Source organism: Manis pentadactyla, chromosome 11 (assembly GCF_030020395.1).
Source record: "Manis pentadactyla isolate mManPen7 chromosome 11, mManPen7.hap1, whole genome shotgun sequence".
Taxonomy (NCBI): domain Eukaryota; kingdom Metazoa; phylum Chordata; class Mammalia; order Pholidota; family Manidae; genus Manis; species Manis pentadactyla.
The window spans coordinates 76,471,789-76,495,901 of NC_080029.1; the positions used below are offsets into that span (position 1 = coordinate 76,471,789).

The 24,113-nt window shown below is 39.8% G+C and overlaps 1 protein-coding gene, 1 long non-coding RNA gene and 1 gene segment (V, D, J or C); 1 reads left to right on the top strand and 2 right to left on the bottom strand.

Moving 5' to 3' along the window:
* The window catches only part of LOC118913449 (T cell receptor alpha chain MC.7.G5-like), a 582,985-nt gene that overhangs the window by 361,901 nt on the left and 196,971 nt on the right, over nt 1-24,113 (bottom strand). The window lies entirely within an intron of this gene.
* Nucleotides 587-1,655, bottom strand: LOC118913451 (T cell receptor delta variable 1-like). The segment is given in 2 exon segments: nt 587-1,315; nt 1,539-1,655. Coding segments are annotated over 2 exon segments (492 nt in total).
* Nucleotides 952-16,060, top strand: LOC118913457 (uncharacterized). Its single transcript, XR_005025212.2, has 3 exons — nt 952-1,074; nt 1,635-1,682; nt 12,488-16,060. It is a non-coding gene; the product is annotated as an uncharacterized LOC118913457 (long non-coding RNA).

The following is a 24,113-nucleotide window of genomic DNA, read 5'->3' on the forward strand; positions in this document are numbered from 1 at the left end:
TATTTCTTTATTATGAGTGAATGTTGTGTACACCAAATACTTTTGTGTAACTATACAAATAAAGTATGTCATTCACACGTAATATACAATTATGGAACACATACAGGATTGTCATATCCAGTTCTACTGCAAAAGACAATGAAGAGCAATACATAGTGTTGGTCTGAGGCAAGTCTGAGATCCCAGGAGGCATTGGTTTAGCCCCTGCTGTTGTCCAGTTTTGACAAGACTGTGCCTTATGCAGGGAACTCTCTTGTTCATTGTTCTTCACATTCTCTGACTCAGCCCTCTTGGACTTTTTTTTGGGGTGGGGAGCAGAACAAGCTTTATTTCTCTATGAACATTTACTATTTTTTCCATGGCTTACTTTTAACAAGGTTTTAATATAACCTTTCAGATTTGAACAGATTCAGATTCTAACTTACATAAAAGGCTGAGAGTATTTTAAGTTTAGTGGATAAGTGGGAATGTTATTGAATAAGGTAAACATTTGCTGCAATAGCATTTTGGCTAAACACAGTCTTGTAAACAATCTAAATTATATATATATATATTATGTATATATGTATATAATTATATATGTAGACACACACACACACACACATATGTAGAGCCTAGTTTTGTTTGAGTCAGAGAGGGTACCACAGTAGGAAGATTTAAGAAACAGATCTGGTTTGAGTCCTGGTTCTATGTTTAGTGGCTACATGTGATCTTCAGTTAAAGTTCTAGGTCCTTTTAAGGGAAAATTTGAAAAGCAGTTTTTGATTTATTTTAACCCAAGATATAAACATAAGACCTGAGACTCTCAGGGAAGAGTGCTGGTTTATACATTGTGCTAAATATGCAGCATTATTTATAGAAGCAAGTTTCCATTAGAGGGTCTCAGCGGTGCCACCACACAGCCCGCCTTCTTCCTGTCTGTGGGTCCTGGGTTTCCCTAAGCCTCTGAGCAGGTGGCTGTCTTCATGGAGCTCTAAGGTTTTTGTTAAGCTGCTACTCTCGTTTCTATAACTGTGGGATTCTAAAAGAGCACAGAAGTACTTCACTGAGTCTTCCAGTTGCAAAGAGGAGATGGTGAGGCTGAGGGACTTTTCTGCCTTTTGAAAGTTCACAGAATAGCGACCCTGCTTTGCATTTGAATCACTATAATACTGTATAATAAGCAGAACCATCTCTCCACTGGCAGACTGCTTGTACCAGTACAAAATATAAGTACTCCAGCTGGTTTCATACGTGCAGGGCAGGGTCACAGCTTCTCCTTCCTGCACTGTTATTGTAGCCTGAACTTGGGTCACAGAGGCTGCCGTGCTGGATCCTGTGAAAAGAAGAGAAGACAAGGTTGGCTCTCCAAAATGTCTCAGAGGGGTCATGAGGACTGTAATGGTTTGCTACACAAGGACCAAAAAAACAATCCCATAGTGTTTCACTTCTCCACCTCTCTTCCCTCTTAGTACCCCCACCAGTTCCATTTAGAACTTGCACAGTTCCGTTCTTGAGGCCTAGGAGAAGGCTGGAGTCCCGTGTTTGGACACACGTACTGAAGGCAAAGGAGGCTATGAATGTCCACAGCAGGCCAGGGCAGAGCATGATCGAAGTTCTTATCCTGGTTGAAATTTCTCTTGTTTTCACTTCAGCCCAGAGACCATCCCAGAGAATGGCTGCTGGTGATAGTGGGGATGAAGGTAAGAGGAAATGTTTCTTTTCACTAGATGTCCTTTTGTATAATTTTAGTTTATAACATGTGCTTTATTGCCTATTTCTCCAAGTGTCTGAGTGCAGAGTAGCTGGGCTATTTGAAGTTTCTGCCGCAGACAGGAAGTACTGTTCATAAACAGGATGTTACACTGCTCTGCGCAGAGACTGGCACATCTACCCCACCCCAGGCCTCTGCTTGTCTTTATATTTTTCCTTTGGCAATACATTTGAAAAATACCAGTTGTATCTAACAAGGTACCAGAATGAAGTTTAATTATCTTTTTAATATTGAATTTTCACTGAATACTATTGTGATTAGAGATTATATTCTGAATGATTTAAAGCCTTTGAAATTAATTGAGACTTGCTTTAAACCAGAACATAGTGAACTTGGATAAACAATCCATGTGCATTTGAAAAGAATATGCAGCCTGATGTTTGTGGGTAATGTGTCCTATAGATGAAATTTAGGTACAGAAATGTATTTCTTCTCATCATATTTCTTTTTTGTTTCTACTGTAACATATATCAATAGGTTTCTACAGTGATTAATGCCTGCCACTGTGGTTGTTTATTTGATTATTAATTTTTTTTTGTGTGTGTGTGAGGGCATCTCTCATATATATTGATCAAATGGTTGTTAACGACAATAAAATTCTGTATAGGGGAGTCAATGCTCAATGCACAATCATTAATACACCCCAAGCCTAATTTTCATCTGTCTCCAATCTTCTGAGGCATAACAAACAAGTTCTTACATGTAGAACAAATTCTTACATAATGAATAAGTTACATAGTGAACAGTACAAGGGCAGTCATCACAGAAACTTTCGGTTTTGCTCATGCATTATGAACTCTAAACAGTCAGTTCAAATATGAATACTCATTTGGTCTTTATACTTGATTTATATGTGGATACCACATTTCTCTCTTTATTATTATTATTTTTAATAAAATGCTGAAGTGGAAGGTAGATACAAGATAAAGGTAGAAAACATAGTTTAGTGTTGTAAGAGAGCAAATGTAGATGATCAGGTGTGTGCCTGTAGACTATGTGTTAATCCAAGCTAGACCAGGGCAATAAAACATCCACGTATGCAGAAGATTTCTCTCAGAACAGGGGGGGTGAGGTTGTAAGCCTCACCTCTGTTGATCCCCAATTTCTCACCTGATGACACCCCTGCGACTGTGCCTGTCTTAGGTTGTTCCTCCCTTGAGGAATCTTACCCGTCTCTGACTAACCAGTCATCTTCCGGGGCCATACAGGGAAATGTAAAGTTGGTAAGTGAGAGAGAAGCCTTACTGTTTGAAATGGTTAGCTTTTTACTTCTTTGCATATTTATGCCCTGTGGCTTCTATGCCCAGCATTTGTCTTGAGGTATCTTTACCACTTGGAAGAATTATGATACTCGGTAAATTTGATATGAGGCACGAATTCTATTAAAGGGTTGTAATTAGGAAGGAAGAAGAAAAGCTATAGAAGTAGCAGGCGGAAGAAAACATGGGAAGATTGATTATTTCTTTGACATATCTTCTTGTAGAGTAACTTCAGCATGTATAGGTTTTAAACTACTAATTAAATTGTGCACACACATTAACATAATAGGAGTATAGTTACATAACCAAAGCATACCTGTAATTACCAGCCATCTCCAGTGAAACCAAGAAAACCAGTTAGGCACCTTAGGCATTTGTGAAAACTTATCTATGATATGGTGGATATTGTCCAACTGAACTTGAACAGTCTGAGAGAAATTAGACAAATTAAAACAACCCATTCCTAGGGAATGTTCACATCCCTTATGTTCTTTTAACAGTAAATAGTCTGTAGTTGTAAGATTTTGGAGAGCTACAATTTACACTTCTCCTAATTCTTGGTTGAGTTCCAACAGTATAGATCCAGTCAAATTTGTTGTTTTACTGTATGCACAGGCCAGATTAGATATCTCATTCCTCATTCCCATGGCAAGTCCAGGAGCTGGTGGGATGAGTGCATCTACAGCTGTAGCAGTGCGTGGATCGTTGTTGGGGTTTTTTGATGATCATCTTCTGGCATGAGTCTTCCAGAGAGTGCTGATGTTGGAAGTTCTCTTTCATATCGTATCTTAGTTCATTTTCGGGGTAGCCCAATTAGGCTTTGATCTTCTGTATAGACGCAAACAGAACCTTTGCCTACACTTTTATATGCCCTTTATACACTTGTGTAGAACTCATTGGAGGTTACCACACAGGAACTGCACCCCCTTTTTTTTTTTTGGTATTACTAATCTACACTTACATGACGAATATTATGTTTACTAGGCTCTCCCCTATACCGGGTCTCCCCTATAAACCCATTTACAGTCACTGTCCATCAGCAAACAAAATGTTGTAGAATCACTACTTGCCTTCTCTGTGTTGTACAGCCCTCCCTTTTCTCCTACCCGCCCATGCATGTTAATCTTAATACCCTCTTACTTCTCACCCCCTCTTATCCCTCCCTACCCACCTATCCTCCCCAGTCCCTTTCCCTTTGGTACCTGTTAGTCCATTCTTGAGTTCTGTGATTCTGCTGCTGTTTTGTTCCTTCAGTTTTTCCTTTGTTCTTATATTCCACAGATAAGTGAAATCATTTGGTATTTCTCTTTCTCCGCTTGGCTTGTTTCACTGAGCATAATACCCTCCAGCTCCATCCATGTTGCTGCAAATGATTGGATTTGCCCTTTTCTTATGGCTGAGTAGTATTCCATTGTGTATATGTACCACTTCTTCTTTATCCATTCATCTATCGATGGACATTTAGGTTGCTTCCAATTCTTGGCTATTGTAAATAGTGCTGCGATAAACATAGGGGTGCATCTGTCTTTCTAAAACTTGTTTGCTGTGTTTTTAGGGTAAATTCCTAGGAGTGGAATTCCTGGGTCAAATGGTAAGTCTGTTTTGAGCATTTTGATGTACCTCCATACTGCTTTCCACAATGGTTGAACTAACTTACATTCCCACCAGCAGTGTAGGAGGGTTCCCCTTTCTCCACAGCCTCGCCAACATTTGTTGTTGTTTGTCTTTTGGATGGCAGCCATCCTTACTGGTGTGAGGTGATACCTCATTGTAGTTTTAATTTGCATTTCTCTGATAATTAGCGATGTGGAGCATCTTTTCATGTGTCTGTTGGCCATCTGTATTTCTTTTTTGGAGAACTGTCTGTTCAGTTCCTCTGACCATTTTTTAATTGGGTTATTTGTTTTTTGTTTGTTGAGGCGTGTGAGCTCTTTATATATTCTGGATGTCAAGCCTTTATCGGATGTGTCATTTTCAAAGATATTCTCCCATACTGTAGGGTTTCTTTTTGTTCTATTGATGGTGTCTTTTGCTGTACAGAAGCTTTTCAGCTTAATATAGTCCCACTTGTTCATTTTTGCTGTTGTTTTCCTTGCCCGGGGAGATATGTTCAAGAAGAGGTCACTCATGTTTATGTCTAAGAGGTTTGTGCCTATGTTTTCTTCCAAGAGTTTAATGGTTTCATGGCTTACATTCAGGTCTTTGATCCATTTGGAGTTTACTTTTGTATATGGGGTTAGACAATGGTCCAGTTTCATTCTCCTACATGTAGCTGTCCAGTTTTGCCAGCACCACCTGTTGAAGAGACTGTCATTTTGCCATTGTATGTCCATGGCTCCTTTATCAAATATTAATTCACCATATATGTCTGGGTTAATGTCTGGATTCTCTAGTCTGTTCCATTGGTCTGTGGCTCTGCTCTTGTGCCAGTACCAAATTGTCTTGATTACTATGGCTTTATAGTAGAGCTTGAAGTTGGGGAGTGAGATCCCCCCTACTTTATTCTTCTTTCTCAGGATTGCTTTGGCTATTCGGGGTCTTTGGTGTTTCCATATGAATTTTTGAATTATTTGTTCCAGTTCATTGAAGAATGTTGCTGGTAGTTTCATAGGGATTGCATCAAATCTGTAAATTGCTTTGGGCAGGATGGCCATTTTGACGATATTAATTCTTCCTAACCATGAGCATGGGATGAGTTTCCATCTGTTAGTGTCCCCTTTAATTTCTCTTAAGAGTGACTTGTAGTTTTCAGAGTATAAGTCTTTCACTTCTTTGGTTAGGTTTATTCCTAGGTATTTTATTTTTTTTGATGCAATTGTGAATGGAGTTGTTTTCCTGATTTCTCTTTCTGTTGGTTCATTGTTAGTATATAGGAAAGCCACAGATTTCTGTGTGTTGATTTTGTATCCTGCAACTTTGCTGTATTCTGATATCAGTTCTAGTAGTCATGGGGTGGAGTCTTTAGGGTTTTTTATGTACAGTATCATGTCATCTGCAAATAGTGACAGTTTAACTTCTTCTTTACCAATCTGGATTCCTTGTATTTCTTTGTTTTGTCTGATTGCCGTGGCTAGGACCTCCAGTACTATGTTAAATAACAGTGGAGAGAGTGGGCATCCCTGTCTAGTTCCCGATCTCAGAGGAAATGCTTTCAGCTTCTCGCTGTTCAATATAATGTTGGCTGTGGGTTTATCATAGATGGCCTTTATTATGTTGAGGTACTTGCCCTCTATTCCCATTTTGCTGAGAGTTTTTAACATGAATGGATGTTGAACTTTGTCAAATGCTTTTTCAGCATCTATGGAGATGATCATGTGGTTTTTGTCTTTCTTTTGGTTGATGTGTTGGATGATGTTCATGGACTTTCGAATGTTGTACCATCCTTGCATCCCTGGGATGAATCCCACTTGATCATGGTGTATGATCCTTTTGATGTATTTTTGAATTCGGTTTGCTAATATTTTGTTGAGTATTTTTGCATCTACGTTCATCAGGGATATTGGTCTGTAGTTTTCTTTTTTGGTGGGGTCTTTGCCTGGTTTTGGTATTAGGGTGATGTTAGCTTCATTGAATGAGTTTGGGAGTATCCCCTCCTCCTCTATTTTTTAGAAAACTTTAAGGAGAATGGGTATTATGTCTTCCCTGTATGTCTGATAGAATTCCGAGGTAAATCCATCTGGCCCGGGGGTTTTGTTCTTTGGTAGTTTTTTGATTACCGCTTCAATTTCGTTGCTGGTAATTGGTCTGTTTAGATTTTCTGTTTCTTCCTGGGTCAATCTTGGAAGGTTGTATTTTTCTAGGAAGTTGTCCATTTCTCCTAGGTTTCCCAGCTTGTTAGCATATAGGTTTTCATAGTAGTCTCCAATAATTCTTTGCATTTCCGAGGGTTCCGTCATGATTTTTCCTTTCTCATTTCTGATACTGTTGATTTGTGTTGACTCTCTTTTCTTCTCAATAAGTCTGGCTAGAGGCTTATCTATTTTGTTTATTTTCTCGAAGAACCAGCTCTTGGTTTCATTGATTTTTGCTATTGTTTTATTCTTCTCAATTTTATTTATTTCTTCTCTGATCTTTATTGTGTCCCTCCTTCTGCTGACCTTAGGCCTCATCTGTTCTTCTTTTTCCAATTTCGATAATTGTGACATTAGACCATTCATTTGGGATTGCTCTTCCTTTTTTAAATATGCTTGGATTGCTATATACTTTCCTCTTAAGACTGCTTTTGCTGTGTCCCACAGAAGTTGGGGCTTAGTGTTGTTGTTGTCATTTTTTTCCATATATTGCTGGATCTCCATTTTGATTTGGTCATTGATCCATTGATTATTTAGGAGCGTGTTGTTAAGCCTCCATGTGTTTGTGAGCCTCTTTGCTTTCTTTGTACAGTTTATTTCTAGTTTTATGCCTTTGTGGTCTGAGAAGTTGGTTGGTAGGATTTTAATCTTTTGGAATTTTCTGAGGCTCTTTTTGTGGCCTAGTATGTGGTCTATTCTGGAGAATGTTCCATGTGCACTTGAGAAGAATGTGTATCCTGTTGCTTTTGGATGTAGAGTTCTATAGATGTCTATTAGGTCCATCTGTTCTAGTGTGTTGTTCAGTGCCTCTGGGTCCTTACTTATTTTCTGCCCAGTGGATCTATCCTTTGGGGTGAGTGGTGTGTTGAAGTCTCCTAGAATGAATTCATTGCAGTCTATATCCCCCTTTAGTTCTGTTAGTATTTGTTTCACATATGCTGGTGCTCCTGTGTTGGATGCATATATATTTAGAATGGTTATATCCTCTTGTTTGACTGAGCCCTTTATCATTATGTAGTGTCCTTCTTTATCTCTTGTTACTTTCTTTGTTTTGAAGTCTATTTTGTCTGATATTAGTACTGCAACCCCTGCTTTCTTCTCACTGTTGTTTGCTTGAAATATGTTTTTCCATCCCTTGACTTTTAGTCTGTACATGTCTTTGGGTTTGAGGTGAGTTTCTTGTAAGCAGCATATAGATGGGTCTTGCTTTTTTATCCATTCTGTTACTCTGTGTCTTTTGATTGGTGCATTCAACCCATTAACATTTAGGGTGACTATTGAAAGATATGTACTTATTGCCATTGCAGGCTTTAACTTCGTGGTTACCAAAGGTTCAAGGTTAGCCTCTTTAGTATCTTACTGCCTAACTTAGCTCACTTATTGAGCTGTTATATACACTGTCTGGAGATTCTTTTCTTCTCTCCCTTCTTGTTCCTCCTCCTCGATTCTTCATATGTTGGGTGTTTTGTGCTGTGCTCTTTCTAGGAGTGCTCCCATCTAGAGCAGTCCCTGTAAGATGTTCTGTAGAGGTGGTTTGTGGGAAGCAAGTTCCCTCAGCTTTTGTTTGTCTGGGAATTGTTTAATCCCACCATCATATTTGAATGATAGTCGTGCTGGATACAGTATCCTTGGTTCAAGGCCCTTCTGTTTCATTGTATTAAATATATCATGCCATTCTCTTCTGGCCTGTAGGGTTTCTGTTGAGAAATCTGACGTTAGCCTGATGGGTTTCCCTTTATAGGTTACCTTTTTCTCTCTAGCTGCCTTTAACACTCTTTCCTTGTCCTTGATCTTTGCCATTTTAATTATTATGTGTCTTGGTGTTGTCCTTCTTGGATCCTTTCTGTTGGGGGTTCTGTGTATTTCCGTGGTCTGTTCGATTACTTCCTCCCCCAGTGTGGGGAAGTTTTCAGCAATTATTTCTTCTAAGATACTTTCCATCTCTTTTCCTCTCTCTTCTTCTTCTGGGACCCCTATAATACGGATATTGTTCCTTTTGGATTGGTCACACAGTTCTCTTAATATTGTTTCATTCCTGGAGATCCTTTTGTCTCTCTCTATGTCAGCTTCTATGCGTTCCTGTTCTCTGATTTCAATTCCATCAATGGCCTCTTGCATCCTATCCATTCTGCTTATAAACCCTTCCAGAGTTTGTTTCATTTCTGTGATCTCCTTTCTGGCATCTGTGATCTCCTTCCAGACTTCATCCCATTTCTCTTGCGTATTTCTCTGCATCTCTGTCAGCATGTTTATGATTCTCATTTTGAATTCTTTTTCAGGAAGACTGGTTAGGTCTGTCTCCTTCTCTGGTGTTGACTCTGTGATCTTTGTCTGCCTGTAGCTTTGCCTTTTCATGGTGATAGGAATAGTCTGCAGAACTGGGACGAGTGACGCCTGGAAGGACTTCCTTTCTTGTTGGTTTGTGGCCCTCCTCTCCTGGGATAACAGAGACCTCTAGTGGCTTGTGCTGCGCAGCTGTGTGCAGACAGGGTTTCTGCTTCCTGCCCGGTTGCTATGGAGTTAATCTCCTCTGTTGCTGTGGGCGTGGCCTGGCTCAGGCAGCTACTCCAAAATGGTGGAGTCGCGTTGGAGGAGAAGCTGCTGGGAGGCTATTTATCTCCGTAAGGGGCCTCCCTGCTCCCTGCAGCCCAGGGGTGAGGGTGCCCAGAGATCCCCGGATTCCCTACCTCTGGATTAAGTGACCCGCCCTGCCCCTTTAAGTCTTCCAAAAAGCACCCGCCAAAACAAAACAACGACCACCAAAAAAAAAAAAAAAAGAAAAAAATTTTTAAATTAAAAAAAAAAAAAAGTTTTTAATTAAAAAAAGAAAAAGGTGGTCATTCGTTTTTCTTTATTCTCCGGTGCCAGCCTCAGGCCTCTGCTCACCGGTCTTTCTGCCCTGTTTCCCTAGTATTGGGGTCCCTATCCCTTTAAGACTTCCAAAAAGCGCTCACCAAAACAAAACAGCAAAAGAGCAAAAAAAAAAATGGTCGCGCACTTTTCTTATGTCCTCCGACACCCGGCCTCCAGTGCCCGCTCACTGTTCTTGCTGTCCTGTTTTCCCAGTATCGAGGGCCCTGCACTCTGGCCCGGATGGCTGGGGCTGGGTGTTCAGCAGTCCTGGGCTCCGTCTCCCTCCCACTCTGCCTATTCTTCTCCCGCCGGGAGCTGGGGGGAGGGGCGCTCAGCTCCCGCCGGGCCGGGGCTTGTATCTTACCCCCTTCGCGAGGCGCTGGGTTCTCGCAGGTGCAGATGTGGTCTGGATATTGTCCTGTGTCCTCTGGTCTTTATTCTAGGAAGGGTTGTCTTTGTTATATTTTCATAGATATATGTTGTTTTGGGAGGAGATTTCCGCTGCTCTACTCACGCTGCCATCTTCCGCCCCTCCTATGATTGATTATTAATTTTTTAAGTCAATAAACTCCAGTAGTTAAATTTTACTGAATAGTTCTATGTGTTTGTGTTTGATAAGTTTTGAAACTATGCTACTGATACATATGAAGGCAGAATTGTTCTATCTCCTGGTAGATTGTCTGCTTAATCATTTTAAAGTATTCCTCTGAATCTCTAATGATAATTCCTGGTTTAATGTCTATTTTATCTGATATTGGTACAACTACTCTCCTTTCTCTTTGTTAGGGACTCCAACTGTCTAGTTTTGCATATGCAAAAGAATGAAGTTGTATCTCTACCTCCAATATTCACTTGAAATGGATCAATGACCTCAATGTACAAGCAGAAACCATAAAACTCTCAGAAGAAAACATAGATGTAAATTTTCATGACTTTGGATTAGACAATGATTTTTAAAGTGTGACCTCAAAGCACAAGCAGTTGAAGAAAAAATAAATTAAATTTTTTCAAAATTAAAAATACTCTTGCTTCAAATATGCTATGGAGAAAGTGAAAAAGTCAAGCCACAGAATGGAAACAACTATTTGTAAATCATATGTCTGTTAAGCTTCGAGTATCCAGAATACAAAGAACTCTTGCACTCAGTAATAAAAAGAAAATAACGTCAGAGAGATTTTAATTTTAAGAATGGCTGCTGGTGATAGTGGGTATGAAGGTATGGGGAAATGTTTCTTTTCACTAGATGTCCTTTTGAATAATTTTAGTTTATAACATGTGCTTTATTGCCTATTAAAAAACCCAAGAATAATTTCTATTATAATCATTTTCACTACTCCTAGCTCTCCTTCTTAAATGTTAATTCCTTTTTGCCTGATAAAGAAGTTGGTGAGCTTTTCTTCTCTAATTAGAACAGTTTGTTTAAAATAGTTATTTTTCTCCTTTCCTGATGGAACATTTGTCCTTGAGTTCCCTATTTCCTTTTATTATAAATTGATAAACTAGTAAGTAAAATGTCTCACTGAGTTTAATGAGCCACTCTAGCAAATTAATTGAACTCAAGAGAGTATAATGGGAACCTCTGATGTACAGCCAATGGGTCACAAGTACGTGGGACAGCCTGAAGTCCAAGGAGCAGGCCCTTGGAACCTGTGATCTGTAGCTAGATGGTCATAAGCACAGGTAAGAACCTGAACTTCCCACTAATGTTTGAAGTGGGGAAAGGACAGACATGTGGTACTGAACCCTCAATCTAGGGGAGCCAATGCTCACTGCAGTAAGTAATGTGGGAACTGAGTTGGTGTAGGACAGCTAACTGATGTCTAAGAATTCTATACCTTGAGCCATCCAGAAAACATTTAATTAATGAGATTTCCAGAGGCTTTTCTTTGCTTCCAGAGAGGTGTCCTGAATTTCCGCATTCTCCAACTATAAAATTCATAAAATTAGCCCTTGAGGGACAAGTTCCAACCATTTATCTATAAGCACAATACCAATTAATAAAACCATAGCATAAGGTTTTCATAATCTGACAGTGATAATCAGATCTTTGCCTGGGTCATTGATGAAGAAATGTGTGCTAAGAATTCTGTGAATTGGAAGCTTTTCAAAAGTGTTTGTGATTAGTTAATGGCTTCTTTTTGGAGGCAGCATTGTTAGGCGGTTCCTTATGTGGGTGCTGTTTAGACTGTTGGAGCATGAACGTTATACTATACAGTCTCTAAATTAAAAAGTAAAATGGTTAGACTCTTGGACACCCAAAAGCCCAGCAATGTCCTTGACCCATTTGTAGGACTCCTGGGCATCAGTCTCCTTAAAGCTCAGCTTGCCTCCCTTGCTTTAAAGCACACCCTCCCTATTGCCTTGTATAAATTGAAGCATTTCTTAGTGCCTCACACACTGAGACCCTGAAGAAGGGGTGGCTTGGACCCAGCTGCAGGTTTGGGTACAGGCTGCAGGTGCCTGGAGAGCATTGTGCACTTGCCACGCACAGGTACAAGGCTGCGTCGCCCAGCTGGGAGTCTTCAATGTGCAGTGAGAAGTGTTTGGCCCTCTTGTTGTGGAAGACTGTGAATCTTCCATCTTCTTTTTTATCTGAACTTGTCGATATCAGGAGTGCAGGACCTCTAGCAAGGTACATTTTGTACCATAGGAAGTAATAAAATAAATTGTTATTGTAGTCACAGCTCAGAATAGCAACTCTTCATTCTTGGACACTCAGGGATGGAGACATTTGCTTAACCTGCTGCTGGTCACCACTCTTCTGCTGACTGCTCACCCCTGTTTGGAAAGACAGTTACAGATTTAAATTTTATCCTTCCCCTTGCCCACAGAAAATCATCAGGAGCAGAACACAGAGAAACAAAACTCCCCAATCATCTCATCTCCCAACTTTGCAGTGTTCCAAAGAGATTTTCTATCACATTCAAACCTCACCCACAACTCAGTCTGGCTGAAGACAGAGGATCAACAGTGATGCCCCCAGGAGCTGGTCCATCTCTCCTGTGAGGAGGCAGGTGACTTCTCTCCTGTCTCCAGAACAATCAACTTGCCTTCACTTTCCTGCACTTCACTCACTTCCTTCCACACAGCCTTCTGTTTCGCCTCTGAACTGCCCTACTTTTAGCTGAAGTTAGGCATCTTTATGGGAGGAAACACTGCCCCCGTTAGTCTACATGAAGAAAATTTCTGAAAATGTACTTCTGCATTCCCCAACAACTTGCAATAATCCCTTGCCCATAAAAGAGTTACAATAAGAGATTGTAGGAGAAGGAAAGGTTTTTAGTTGATCACATAACACATTCTACTTTTTTACAAGTGTAAAACAATAACAGAATATAGACAGAATGTATACGCTCAAATGACTAACAGTGTCAACTGACATCCTTAGGCAGGCACCTTATTTAAAAGCATATATAAGAGTTGGTGTTTTGGTGGAACAACTAATGGTATGACCTTTTGTTTAAAATAATGGTTTCAAGTTTAGAACACAGACATTTTGGTAGTTCTGCCTTAATGAAACTGCATTTTAACATGGTCTTCAGTAGTGTCTGTATTTGTTCTGGTTAAACAAATGGTGTAAGCTAATCATTCCTGATATAAATTCTGGGCACCTCTCAGAAACACAAATCAACACAACAAAATTGATCTTCAGTATTAAAATCACACCCTGAACTTGATTATATCTCTTAGATCTGGTGTGAGGTGATTTACTATGGTTTGTATTCTCAGATGAGAAAAAAATTATTATAACCTTGTGAAGTCTATAGACATCATGAGGATATATAATGAAAGGTACCAGGAGATGCCCAAAAGGCAACATATTTGTTTGTCTTCACTCTTCATTCATGTCTAGTTTATACCTCAACAGTTTAATCCAATGGTAGAGGCAGGAAGAATCTACTATGCTTCCAATGTTAAGTCTGTAAGGCAACTAAGGATTACAGCTAAAGATAAATCCCCACGTATAATTTTTTGAGGATTAGTTTGAACAAAGACACAGAACACATAATAAAATAATTTCTGTTGCATATTATATAGGGCAAGAAAAGTTTGAATTATTATTTGAATAATAATGAAAAATATTCTGGGAAGTCTCAATATTGAACCCATAATTAACTGTCCAGTTCAGGGCAATCTGATAAGTTGAACATGCTTCATATTATATAGTTTAAATGTACATAGTTCAGACTCTCTAGTGAAGGAATTTGACTGATTCATTCATGTATTTATTTATATATTCAATCAACATTTATTTAGTTCCCATGAAGTCCCTGGAACTGGGCAACCGTGCTTGCTTTAGGGTTTAAACATGATTTTGGAGCAGTCGGTAGTCTTAAATACCTGGTGGTCTCAATAGAAAGACAAATGTGGAAATAGATTTACAACATGGCATGATATATATGAGTTTTTAATGAAGAAAACATAATGATGATCCCTGAGTTCTACTGAGGAAGGTAGGAGCAGGAGGTCAGGCCCAGGTCCGCCTCTCAATGAGCTTCCTCAGCGGGAGACACTTTGAGTTCAGAGGGATGCCTGTTGCGGTGGTTTCCAGAACAGCACATGTTTGGGGGACAAACATCAGGCAGACATGACAGCACCTTCACTGTTTACACCCAATTGTGTGCATCCCTTTAGAATACTTTTAAACAGTGCTCCCCTGTGGCCGGGCTGAGAAAGGTTGAGTAAAATGTGGATTTGGGCTTTCCTTGACTAAGCTTACATCCAAGATATATCATTTTTTGCTATAATGAAAAGCCTGTCAATATACTCTAATAAAATATGTGTCTCTACCAATGTATTTCTTATAGTGAAAATTACCTCAACATTAAAAGAAAAAAACTAGGGAAAATATATGTACAATTGTACATAAATATAACATGAAAACAGAATATATTTCAGTGCTACAACATTTCATTTATTTCATTAGTGAAATAATATGAGTGTCACATGACATTTGCGTGTTCAGATACCTTTCAGTGCTCACCAATGTCTTCAAGGCAGAAGATAAGCATTTTACAATGGCTTATAGTTATTTCCAGAATGTAGTTTCTGATCATTGCTTTAGGTTTGTATTTACTATTACCCATTTGGCGTTCTATGCTACAGACAATCTGAATTACTTGTATGTCATTTCCCTACATGAAACCTCCTGTGTATACCTTGGCACATTCTCTTTCTATTTTTTTAACTTCATTTCTGACTAGCTTTTATAAATCTTAAGTAAGATATCATCCCTCTTAGGTAGCCTCCCATGTATTCAGCTTCCAATTTAGATGCCTCTGTTAGGAGGTCATATTTTACTTTTCTCCTGGGATAGCTTTGATCACACTATTTGGTAATATAGCCCACAACACTACATGCTCCTGAAGGGAGACACTCTGCCAACTTCTTACTGGTTACATCTTCTGCATTAAGACACACATTGGGTGTCAAATGAATGATGCATTGGAGTCATCTCAAGTAAATAGAGGATATTTTTGGGAACTTCACAAACATTGTCAATCCTCATTTGTAAAATTTAATCTACTTTGATTCTACATAAAAATCTACTTTGCAGTGTTGTTTGGTTTTAATGTGTGTGTGTGTATAATTTTATCAATCGGTAACCTTGCCTTTCAGTCCTGAAATTCATTATGATGTTTATTGCCTTCATGCGGTGTTTGTAGTTTTAAAGATCACGTATCTCCCATCTTCTTTCAACCTGATTAATCCTACAAAACCTTCAGGTCCCAGCTTAGGCTTCAGACTTTGGGGTTTCCTGACTCACTGCCAAGTGAGGGGATGGTCATATGCCTTCATGTCACCCCTGCTTTCCTAGGCTTAGTCTTTTCTCAGTCTTCTCTGTCTGGTCAGTTACCTATATAAATAACTACATATTTGCTCATACTTCTTTTATTTTCAGGCATGTAACATGTATGTAGAATGTTCCAGGCACTCGGTGAATAAGTGTTTTCTGATTGAGTAACTAAAACCTGAGGACAGTATTCAGTGGAAATTACTGGTCTTGCATTATGCATGAAGTCTTGAGAGATGTAGAGAAGTTGATCACCTGTTCAAGAAGGCAGCACACTCATGGCTCGGGCAGCTGTAGAAAGTAGCTCTTCACCAATGCTGCTTCTCAATATAACAACAAGGAAAGAGCAGATTGCTACCTGTGGGGATGGGGGAAATGGGGGTGATGCAGTATGAAGAGCTTGGACAACAATAACAGGGATGAGACTGCATGTAGCTTTCCCTTTCCTGGCATGATCTTTTGTGTAGCCTTAGGAATGTAGAGAAAGCATCCACCTATTCCCATATTTTAGGCTCCCTTCCTACAGGGCCATGATATAGGGAAACTATAATGGCAATCAGAGTAAACATCCTCCATTATAACGATACTATATAACTGGCTTTGAATAATTTATAAATCATGTGAAATATATCTGAGATAAGAAAGCCTATTTGGTTTATTGACTAGGGTGTTAGAAATACTTTTGTTATGAACAGAGATGTACAATACCTAACTTGATTATTCATCCATGCCTCACATTTTTTGAAATTGGACTGAAGTGATTCATCAAGGCTGCATTCCCAACTCCCCTAGAGGACAGCAACAGCTCTCAGCTGCTTCTGCCTTTTGCCAGGTGCAGTAGCTGCAGTTCTGAGTTTGGGAACAGGCTCTGGATGCCCATGAGCCGGGAGTATTCACAGCTCAGTTACTTGGCTGAGTCTTGGAACAGAGGCCTCTGTTATGCATGAAATCAAACCATCCTCAGTATGAAGGGAGGTACAGATTATTCCCTCCTTTTCATTCTCACTTACAGGCATTACCAAAAGGACCTTGGAACCTTCCTGCCTATGTAAGTGGAAGCCATGAACAGGCATGGAGGAAATACTGCACTTGAGATTGGTGCCCTCTTACTCCCCCATATAGAGGGATGAGGGATCTAATGCACTTTGAGTTACCCTCACATCCATATTCACAAATATAGAATCAAAACTGACAGAACTAATCAATCTGTAGATTTCCCCCTATAGTTACACCATCCCCACTAGGATCCCTGGATGAACCAAGCTATGCAAAACTATGGATCCATTCTAGTCTATTCAAAAAAGTCTTCAGTGTAGGGACCGGCCTACAGCCAAGGCTGAGTCCCACTATGGCTGAACACCGCCCTTCCACTGTAGCTGACCAATGCCCTAAGATGGTGCCCGCTTCCTGGGCGCCACCCTTCCTGGTTTGGTGGCATTAGCATAAGGAAGTTGCTCCTATAGGCTTGCCCCATGCTTCTGCTCTCGTGCTCAACTCATGCAGAAGGCATGCTACCAATCAGCTTAAAGGTCACGCATGATCTTGATCACCATAGGCCAGCTTCCTTTATATAAGGCATAAGCAGGAAAGAGAAACTCTCTCTCTCTCTCTCTCTCTCTCCTCTCATTCTTCCTCTCACTCGCTCCCTCCGGCTGTTGCTTCTTCTCACTCACCTTCTCCCGACCTTCTGAGCAACAATAAAGAACTGAAGTGAACCAGGTCTGTGTACGTATCACTGTCGTCACTGCCACAAGGAGCGAACGCGATACTTCAGCACCTACTGAAGTCCTCTTACAGAAAAACACCTCAGGTCATAAATGAGATTTCCAGAGCGTTCTCCTTGCTTCCAGAGAGGTATCCTGAATTTCTGCATTCTCCAACTATATAGGATCTTCAGCTTCAGAAAATTAGCCCTTGAGGGACAAATTCCAGCCATTTATTTACAAAAAAAATACCTATAAATAGCATCAGGCTTTCATGATCTGTGAGTGGTAATCAGATCCTTCCCTGGGTCATCGATGTAGAAACATGTGCTAAAAATTGAATGAATAGCAACTTCTCAAAAGTGTGTGTGCTTTGTTAATGGCTTCTACTGGGAAGCAGCATTGTGGGTCCTGTTGTCAGGCTGTTGGAACATAAACCCTATTCTCTACAGTTAGTAAATGAAGAAGTAAAATGGTTCGACTCTTGGATACCTGAATTCCCAGCGATGTCCTTGACCCATTAGCAGGACTTCCATGTGTCAGTCTTCCTAAAAGCTCAGCGTGCCTCCCTTGCTTTAAAGCACACCCTCCCTACTGTCTTGTGTAAATGGAAGCAAGTCCACATGCCTCCCACTCTGAGACCCTAAAGTAGGGGTGACTTGGACCCAGCTGCAGATTTGGGTACAGGCTGCAGGTGCCTGGAGAGCACTGTGCACTTGCCACGCACAGGTACAAGGCTGCGTCACCCAGCTGGGAGTCTGCAATGTGCAGCGAGAAGTATTTGGCCCTCTTGTGGAAGACTGTGAATCTTCCATCTTCTTTTTTATCTGAACTTGTCGATATCAGGAGTGCAGGACCTCTAGCAGGGTACATTTTGTACCATAGGAAGTAATCAAACACATTACTATTGTAGTCACAGCTCAGAATAGCAACTCTTCATTCTTGGACACTCAGGGATGGAGACGTTTGCTTAACCTGCTGCTGGCTACCACTCTTTTGTTGATTGCTAACCCCTGTTTAGAAAGACATTGATAGATTTAAATTTTATTTTTAACGTCCCCACAGAAAACCATCAGGAGCAGAACACAGAGGAAGCAAAACTCCCCAATCATTTCATCTCCCAGCTTTGCAGCATTCCACGGAGATTTTCTACCACATTCAAACTTCACCCATGATTCAGTCTGGCTGAAGCCACAGGATCAACAGTGATGCCCCCAGGAGCTGGTCCATTTCTCCCGTGAGGAGGCAGGTGACTTCTCTCCATTCCCTACAACCTGCCTTCACCCTCCAGCACTTCACTCACTTCCTTCCACACAGCCTTCTGTTTCACCTCTGAACTGCCCTACTTTTAGCTGAAGTTGAGTATCTTTATGCCAGCAAACACTGCCCCCTTTAGTCCACATGTGGAGAATTTCTGAAAGTGCATGTCTATATTTCCTAAAGATAACTTGTAGTAATCCCTTCCCCATAAAAGAGTTAATTGATTGTAGGAGAAGGGAAAGTGTTCAGAGATCACATAACTCTTTCTACTTTTTTACAAGACGAAAATGATAACTGTGAATGTAATTATATACGGTCAAATGATTGACACTTTTGTCAACTGAAATACGTAGGCAGACACATTATTAAAAACATACAGAAGAGTTGGTGTTTGGGTGCATAATGGTATGAGGTACTACCTAATACAATGGTTACAAATTTAGAACACAGGCATTCTGGTACTTTTGCCCTTAATGTAACTGCATTCTAACATGGTCTTCAAAGGGGTCCATATTGTCATGGTTAAATAAATGTTACAAGGTAACTAAACTGTATATAATTTCCTGACACCTCTCTTAAAAACACAAATCAATGCAACAAAATTTATCTTCCACTGAATTTTTCACCCTCTGCACTGGATTATTTCTCTTGGAACTTCGGTTGAGCTCATTTACTGTGTTCTGTATTATCAAATGAGAAAAATTTACACAATCCTGCAAAATCAACAGACAGCATGAGGCCTTAATCTTGAAAGGTACCAGAAAAATGCCAAAAAGATAAGATATTTGTTTGCCTTCAGTCATGATCTATATCAAGTATATGTCCTCAGAATTTTATCCAATGGGAGAGGCAGGAAGAATCTACTGTGCTTCCAATGCTGAATCAGTAATGTATCTAAGGATTGCAACTAAGGATAAGTCCCAAATAACTTTTTGGAATTAATTTGAACAAGAACACAGAACATATGATAAAATAATTTCTGATGCATATTTTATACAGGAAGAAAAATTTTGCATTTTCATTTGAACAATAATGGAACTAATATTCTGGGTGTCTCAATATTGTTAAGTGCACACTGACTATCCAATTCAGGACAATCTGATAAATTGTGCATGTTTCATATCCTATAGTTTAAGCTCACATAATTCACGCTCTCTAGTGAAGGAATTCTGACTGATTCATTCATGTATTGATATATTCAATCAACATTTATTTAGTTTCTATGAGGTTCCTGGTTCCGTGCATGGTTTAGGATTTCAAACATGATTTTAGAACAGTCCTTAGTCTTAGATACCAGTGGTCTCAATAGAAAGAAAATGTGTAGGCAGATTTACAATATGGCATGATAAATACCAGTTTTTAATAAGGAAAACATAATGTTGCTCACTGGGTTCTACTGAGAAGGGTAGGAAGGGGGAGTCAGGGTGGAGCTCAGGAGACAGAGCTCTCTAGCTTGATATCAAGAGATTAGGGAAAATCAATAAACTGGCTGCATAGCAAAAGGTATCAGCAATTTCAAAAGCAAACAAGGAAATTTCAGCCAGAAGTTCCCAGGAGACTCACTCAGTTCATTAGTTGGGGTGATATGTCTGTGTGTGGGAAGTTTATGAATTGCTCTTAGAAAATGCAAATCATGAGGAGCTGTGTATGACAGACTGGGAATCCTTGCATTCTAGGCCCACTGGGACCACTGGACAATCATGCACACACTCTCCTAAACGTATGCACACACACATACACACACACATAAACACACACACACCATATAGGTAAACAAAAGCATCCACTGCTCCAACTGAAGGCAAACCACCAGCCCCATGTGGAATCCTGGAATTGGATCCTACTCTGTGTTTCTGCAGGAATTGGTTTGGGATTGAATAGGGACTACAGCAAGCTTTTCCAGCAAGCTATGTGGGTGATGTGGCTGCTGGAGAGCTGACACTTTAGATCGCAGGTGAGTTACCTTTGTAACCTTGTGAGTAAAGACATACAGTGAGGCTGTGTGTGTGCAGCAGTGGAGGCCAGGGGGCAGCATTCCTGCAGTGCCCTGCTCTCCCGCAGCTCGCGTCATCCCACCACTCCCAGCACAGTGTCAGGGGTCTCGGTCCCCTTGCCAGGCCGGCCCTTCCTTCGGGGAAAGGATACCTCTGCCTGGTCCAGATCAGGTGTGAGACCCTGATGCTCTTTGCAGACTGGGTCTTAGGGGGAGCTGGAGGCCCCATGGGGAACAGTAGACACAGCAGGAGGGAACAGGGACTGCACAGTCCGAGACCTGGAGAGGCTCCACTGCACCTGCCCAGAGTCTGTTGGAGGTGGAGGCCTGGTTATTTTCCAGCCAAGTGGGTGCTGGGAGACCTACTTGAACAAAAATAGAACTAATTCCATCAGTTTCCATGATATCAGTGCTGAAGGGACCAATCCTCATTCTGAAGGATACCTGTCAATAAAGTGACTGCAAATCACATCACACAACGTTGAGAATGGAACGGAACTTTCTTCTACTGAGAGTCATGATAATTACAAGAACTGATGGGGCCTCCGCCGCACATGAGCACAAGGTTCCTTTCTGGAGGTGGAAACATTCTGAGCACTTTGAACTTCAAGAGCATCAGAAGATGAGCCTATGGTGTCTATCTAAAGCTCAGCTGTCCATCAACGACCTTCTGTATTAATGCAAAGAGTGCCCAAAGCCTGCTCTGAAAAGTGGTGTTGGTCATTTTCTTCTTAAGGACATAACCTCTCACAAGAGCCTGGACCTCAGCCTTATTCTCTGTTTTTGTGATGAGCTTTATGCAGGATCACTGGAGATAAGTGACACATCTGTGTCCATATATGAAGTGATTTAGCTGGGAGAGGAGGCAGGACTAGGTGTCAGAGGATATCCACATTCGTATTTGCGTAGACTGAACTCAACAATGCAATATAGCTTAAAAAGTCTTCTTCCCCAATACAAACTACCCAGTTATACTATCAGGAATTTGTGTGGCACATGAGTTCATTTTTTTGCTATTTTTACTGTAAGAACCCAGAATTACCCAGATAATATTCTTAGAAATGTCAACAACAATTTGAATATCAGGATATTCCAAGTGACTCCACAGTAACTGACATAAATGTTTCTATTCTAACAGGCATAGTCGCATGACTGCTGAATATATACTTCAGTGTCATATTGCCATGACATAGAATTTGAAGCTTTCATTTCTGCATCTCCTTCAAGAGATAACTTTTCCATAGTATATGTTCCAAGATACATGCTTCTTATGTCTTGTTTTCTATTACCAGATATTTTCAATTCAATTATTTTCAAATATATTGAACACCCACCTAGTGCAAGTTCCTGGACTGAGTGCTACAGAGCATATATGGATAGATAAAAGAACAAAACTTCCATTTCTGTCAGAATAATGCACTAGTTATTTTCAAGACTTCGTTCACTGGAAAAAAAACTGGATTTCATATGAATTATCATAAACCTGTAGTAGGGAATTGTTGGACTCCCAAGAAAGTGTGAAAATATTCATGGAACAAACACATGAAAGAACAAAATCTTATAAAAACTAAAGCAAAAAGAACAGTGAGCTGATATAAGAAGAAAACAAATCCTACCATTTGGAACAACATGGATGGAGCTAGAGGGTATTATGCTCAGTGAAATAAGCCAGGCAGAGAAAGACAAGTACCAAATGATTTCACTCATATGTGAAGGGTTAGCCTAGTAAATATAATGTTCCTAATGTAATTGTAGATAAATGATACCAAAAAGAAAAAAAAATCTTTGCACAGAACACAGGAGCATCTACATATGTGAAACAAATACTAACAGAATTAAAGGAGGAAATAGAATGCAATGCACTCATTCTAGGAGACTTCAACACACCACCCACTCCAAAGGACAGATCAACCAGACAGAAAATAAATAAGGATACAGAGGCATTGAACAGCACATTAGAACAGATGGACCTAACAGACATCTACAGAGCACTGCATCTGAAAGAAGCAGGATACACATTCTTCTCAAGTGCACATGGAACATTTTCCAGAATGGACCACATTCTAGGCCACGAAAAGAGCTTCAGTAAATTCAAAAAGATTGAAATTCTACCAACCAACTTCTCAGATCACAAGGGTGTAAAACTAGAAATAAATTGTACAAAGAAAACAAAAAGGCACACAAACCCATAGAGACTTAACAACCTACTCCTAAATAATCAATGGATCAATGACCAAATTAAAACAGAGATCAAGCAATATTTGGAGACAAATAAAACCAAGAGCACAACACCCCTACTTCTGTGGTACTCAGTGAAGGTAGTTCTAAGAGGAAAGTATATAGCAATCCAGGCCGATTTAAAGAAGGAAGAACAATCCCAAAGGAATAGTCTAAATTCACAATTATGGAAAGTGGAAAAAGAAGAACAAATTAAGCCCAAAGTCAGCAGAATAAGGGACATAATAAAGATCAGAGAATAAATAAATAAAATTGAGAAGAATAAAACAATAGAAAAACTTAATGAAACCATGAGCTGATTCTTTGAGAAAATAAACAAAATAAACCCCTAGCCAGACTTATCAAGAAAAAAAAGAGAATCTACACACCTGAATAGAATCAGAAATGAGAAAGGAAAAATCATGATGGACACCACAGAAGTACAAAGAATTATTAGAGAATACTATGAAAATCTACATGCTAACAAACTGGTTAACCTAGAAGAAAGGGACAACTTTCTAGAAAAATACAACCTTCCGAGACTGACCCAGGAAGAAACAGATAATCTAAACAGACCAATTAGCAGCAATGAAATTGAATTGGTAATCAAAAACTACCCAAGAACAAAACCCCCATACCGTATGGATTCACTGCTGAATTTTATCACACATATAGAGAAGACATAATACCCGTTCTCCTTAAAGTTTAACAAAAAAACAGAAGACAAAGGAATACTTCTAAACTCATTCTATGAAACCAGTATCACTCTAATACCAAAACCAGGCAAAGACACCACAAAAAAAGAAAACTACAGAGCAATATCCCTGATGAACAGAGATGCAAAAATACTCAACAAAATATTAGCAAACCAAATTCAAAAATGCATCAAGAGGATCATACACCATGATCAAGTGGGAATCATCTCAGGGATGCAAGGATGGTACAACATTCAAAAATCCATCAACATCATCCACCACATCAACAAAAAGAACAAAAACCACATGATCATCTCCATAGGTGCTGAAAAAGCATTTGAGAAAATTCAACATCCATTCATGATAAAAACTCTCAACATAATAGGTATAGAGTGCAAGTACCTCAACATAATAAAGGCCATAAATGACAAACCCACAGCCAACATCATACTTAACAGTGAGAAGCTGAAAGCTTTTCCTTTAAGATCGGGTACAAGACAAGGATGCCCACTCTCCCTGCTTTTATTCAACATAGTACTGGAGGTCCTAGCCATGGCAATCAGACAACACAGAGAAATAAAAGGCATCCAGAATGGTAAGGAAGAAGTCAAACTGTCACTGTTTACAGATGACATGATATTGTACATAAAAATCCCTGAAGAATCCACTCTAAAACTACTAGAAATAATATCTGAATTCAGCAAAGTTGCAGGATACAAAATTAATAAACAGAAGTTTGTTATATTCCTATACACTAATGATGAACTAGCAGAAAGAGAAATCAGAAATCCCATT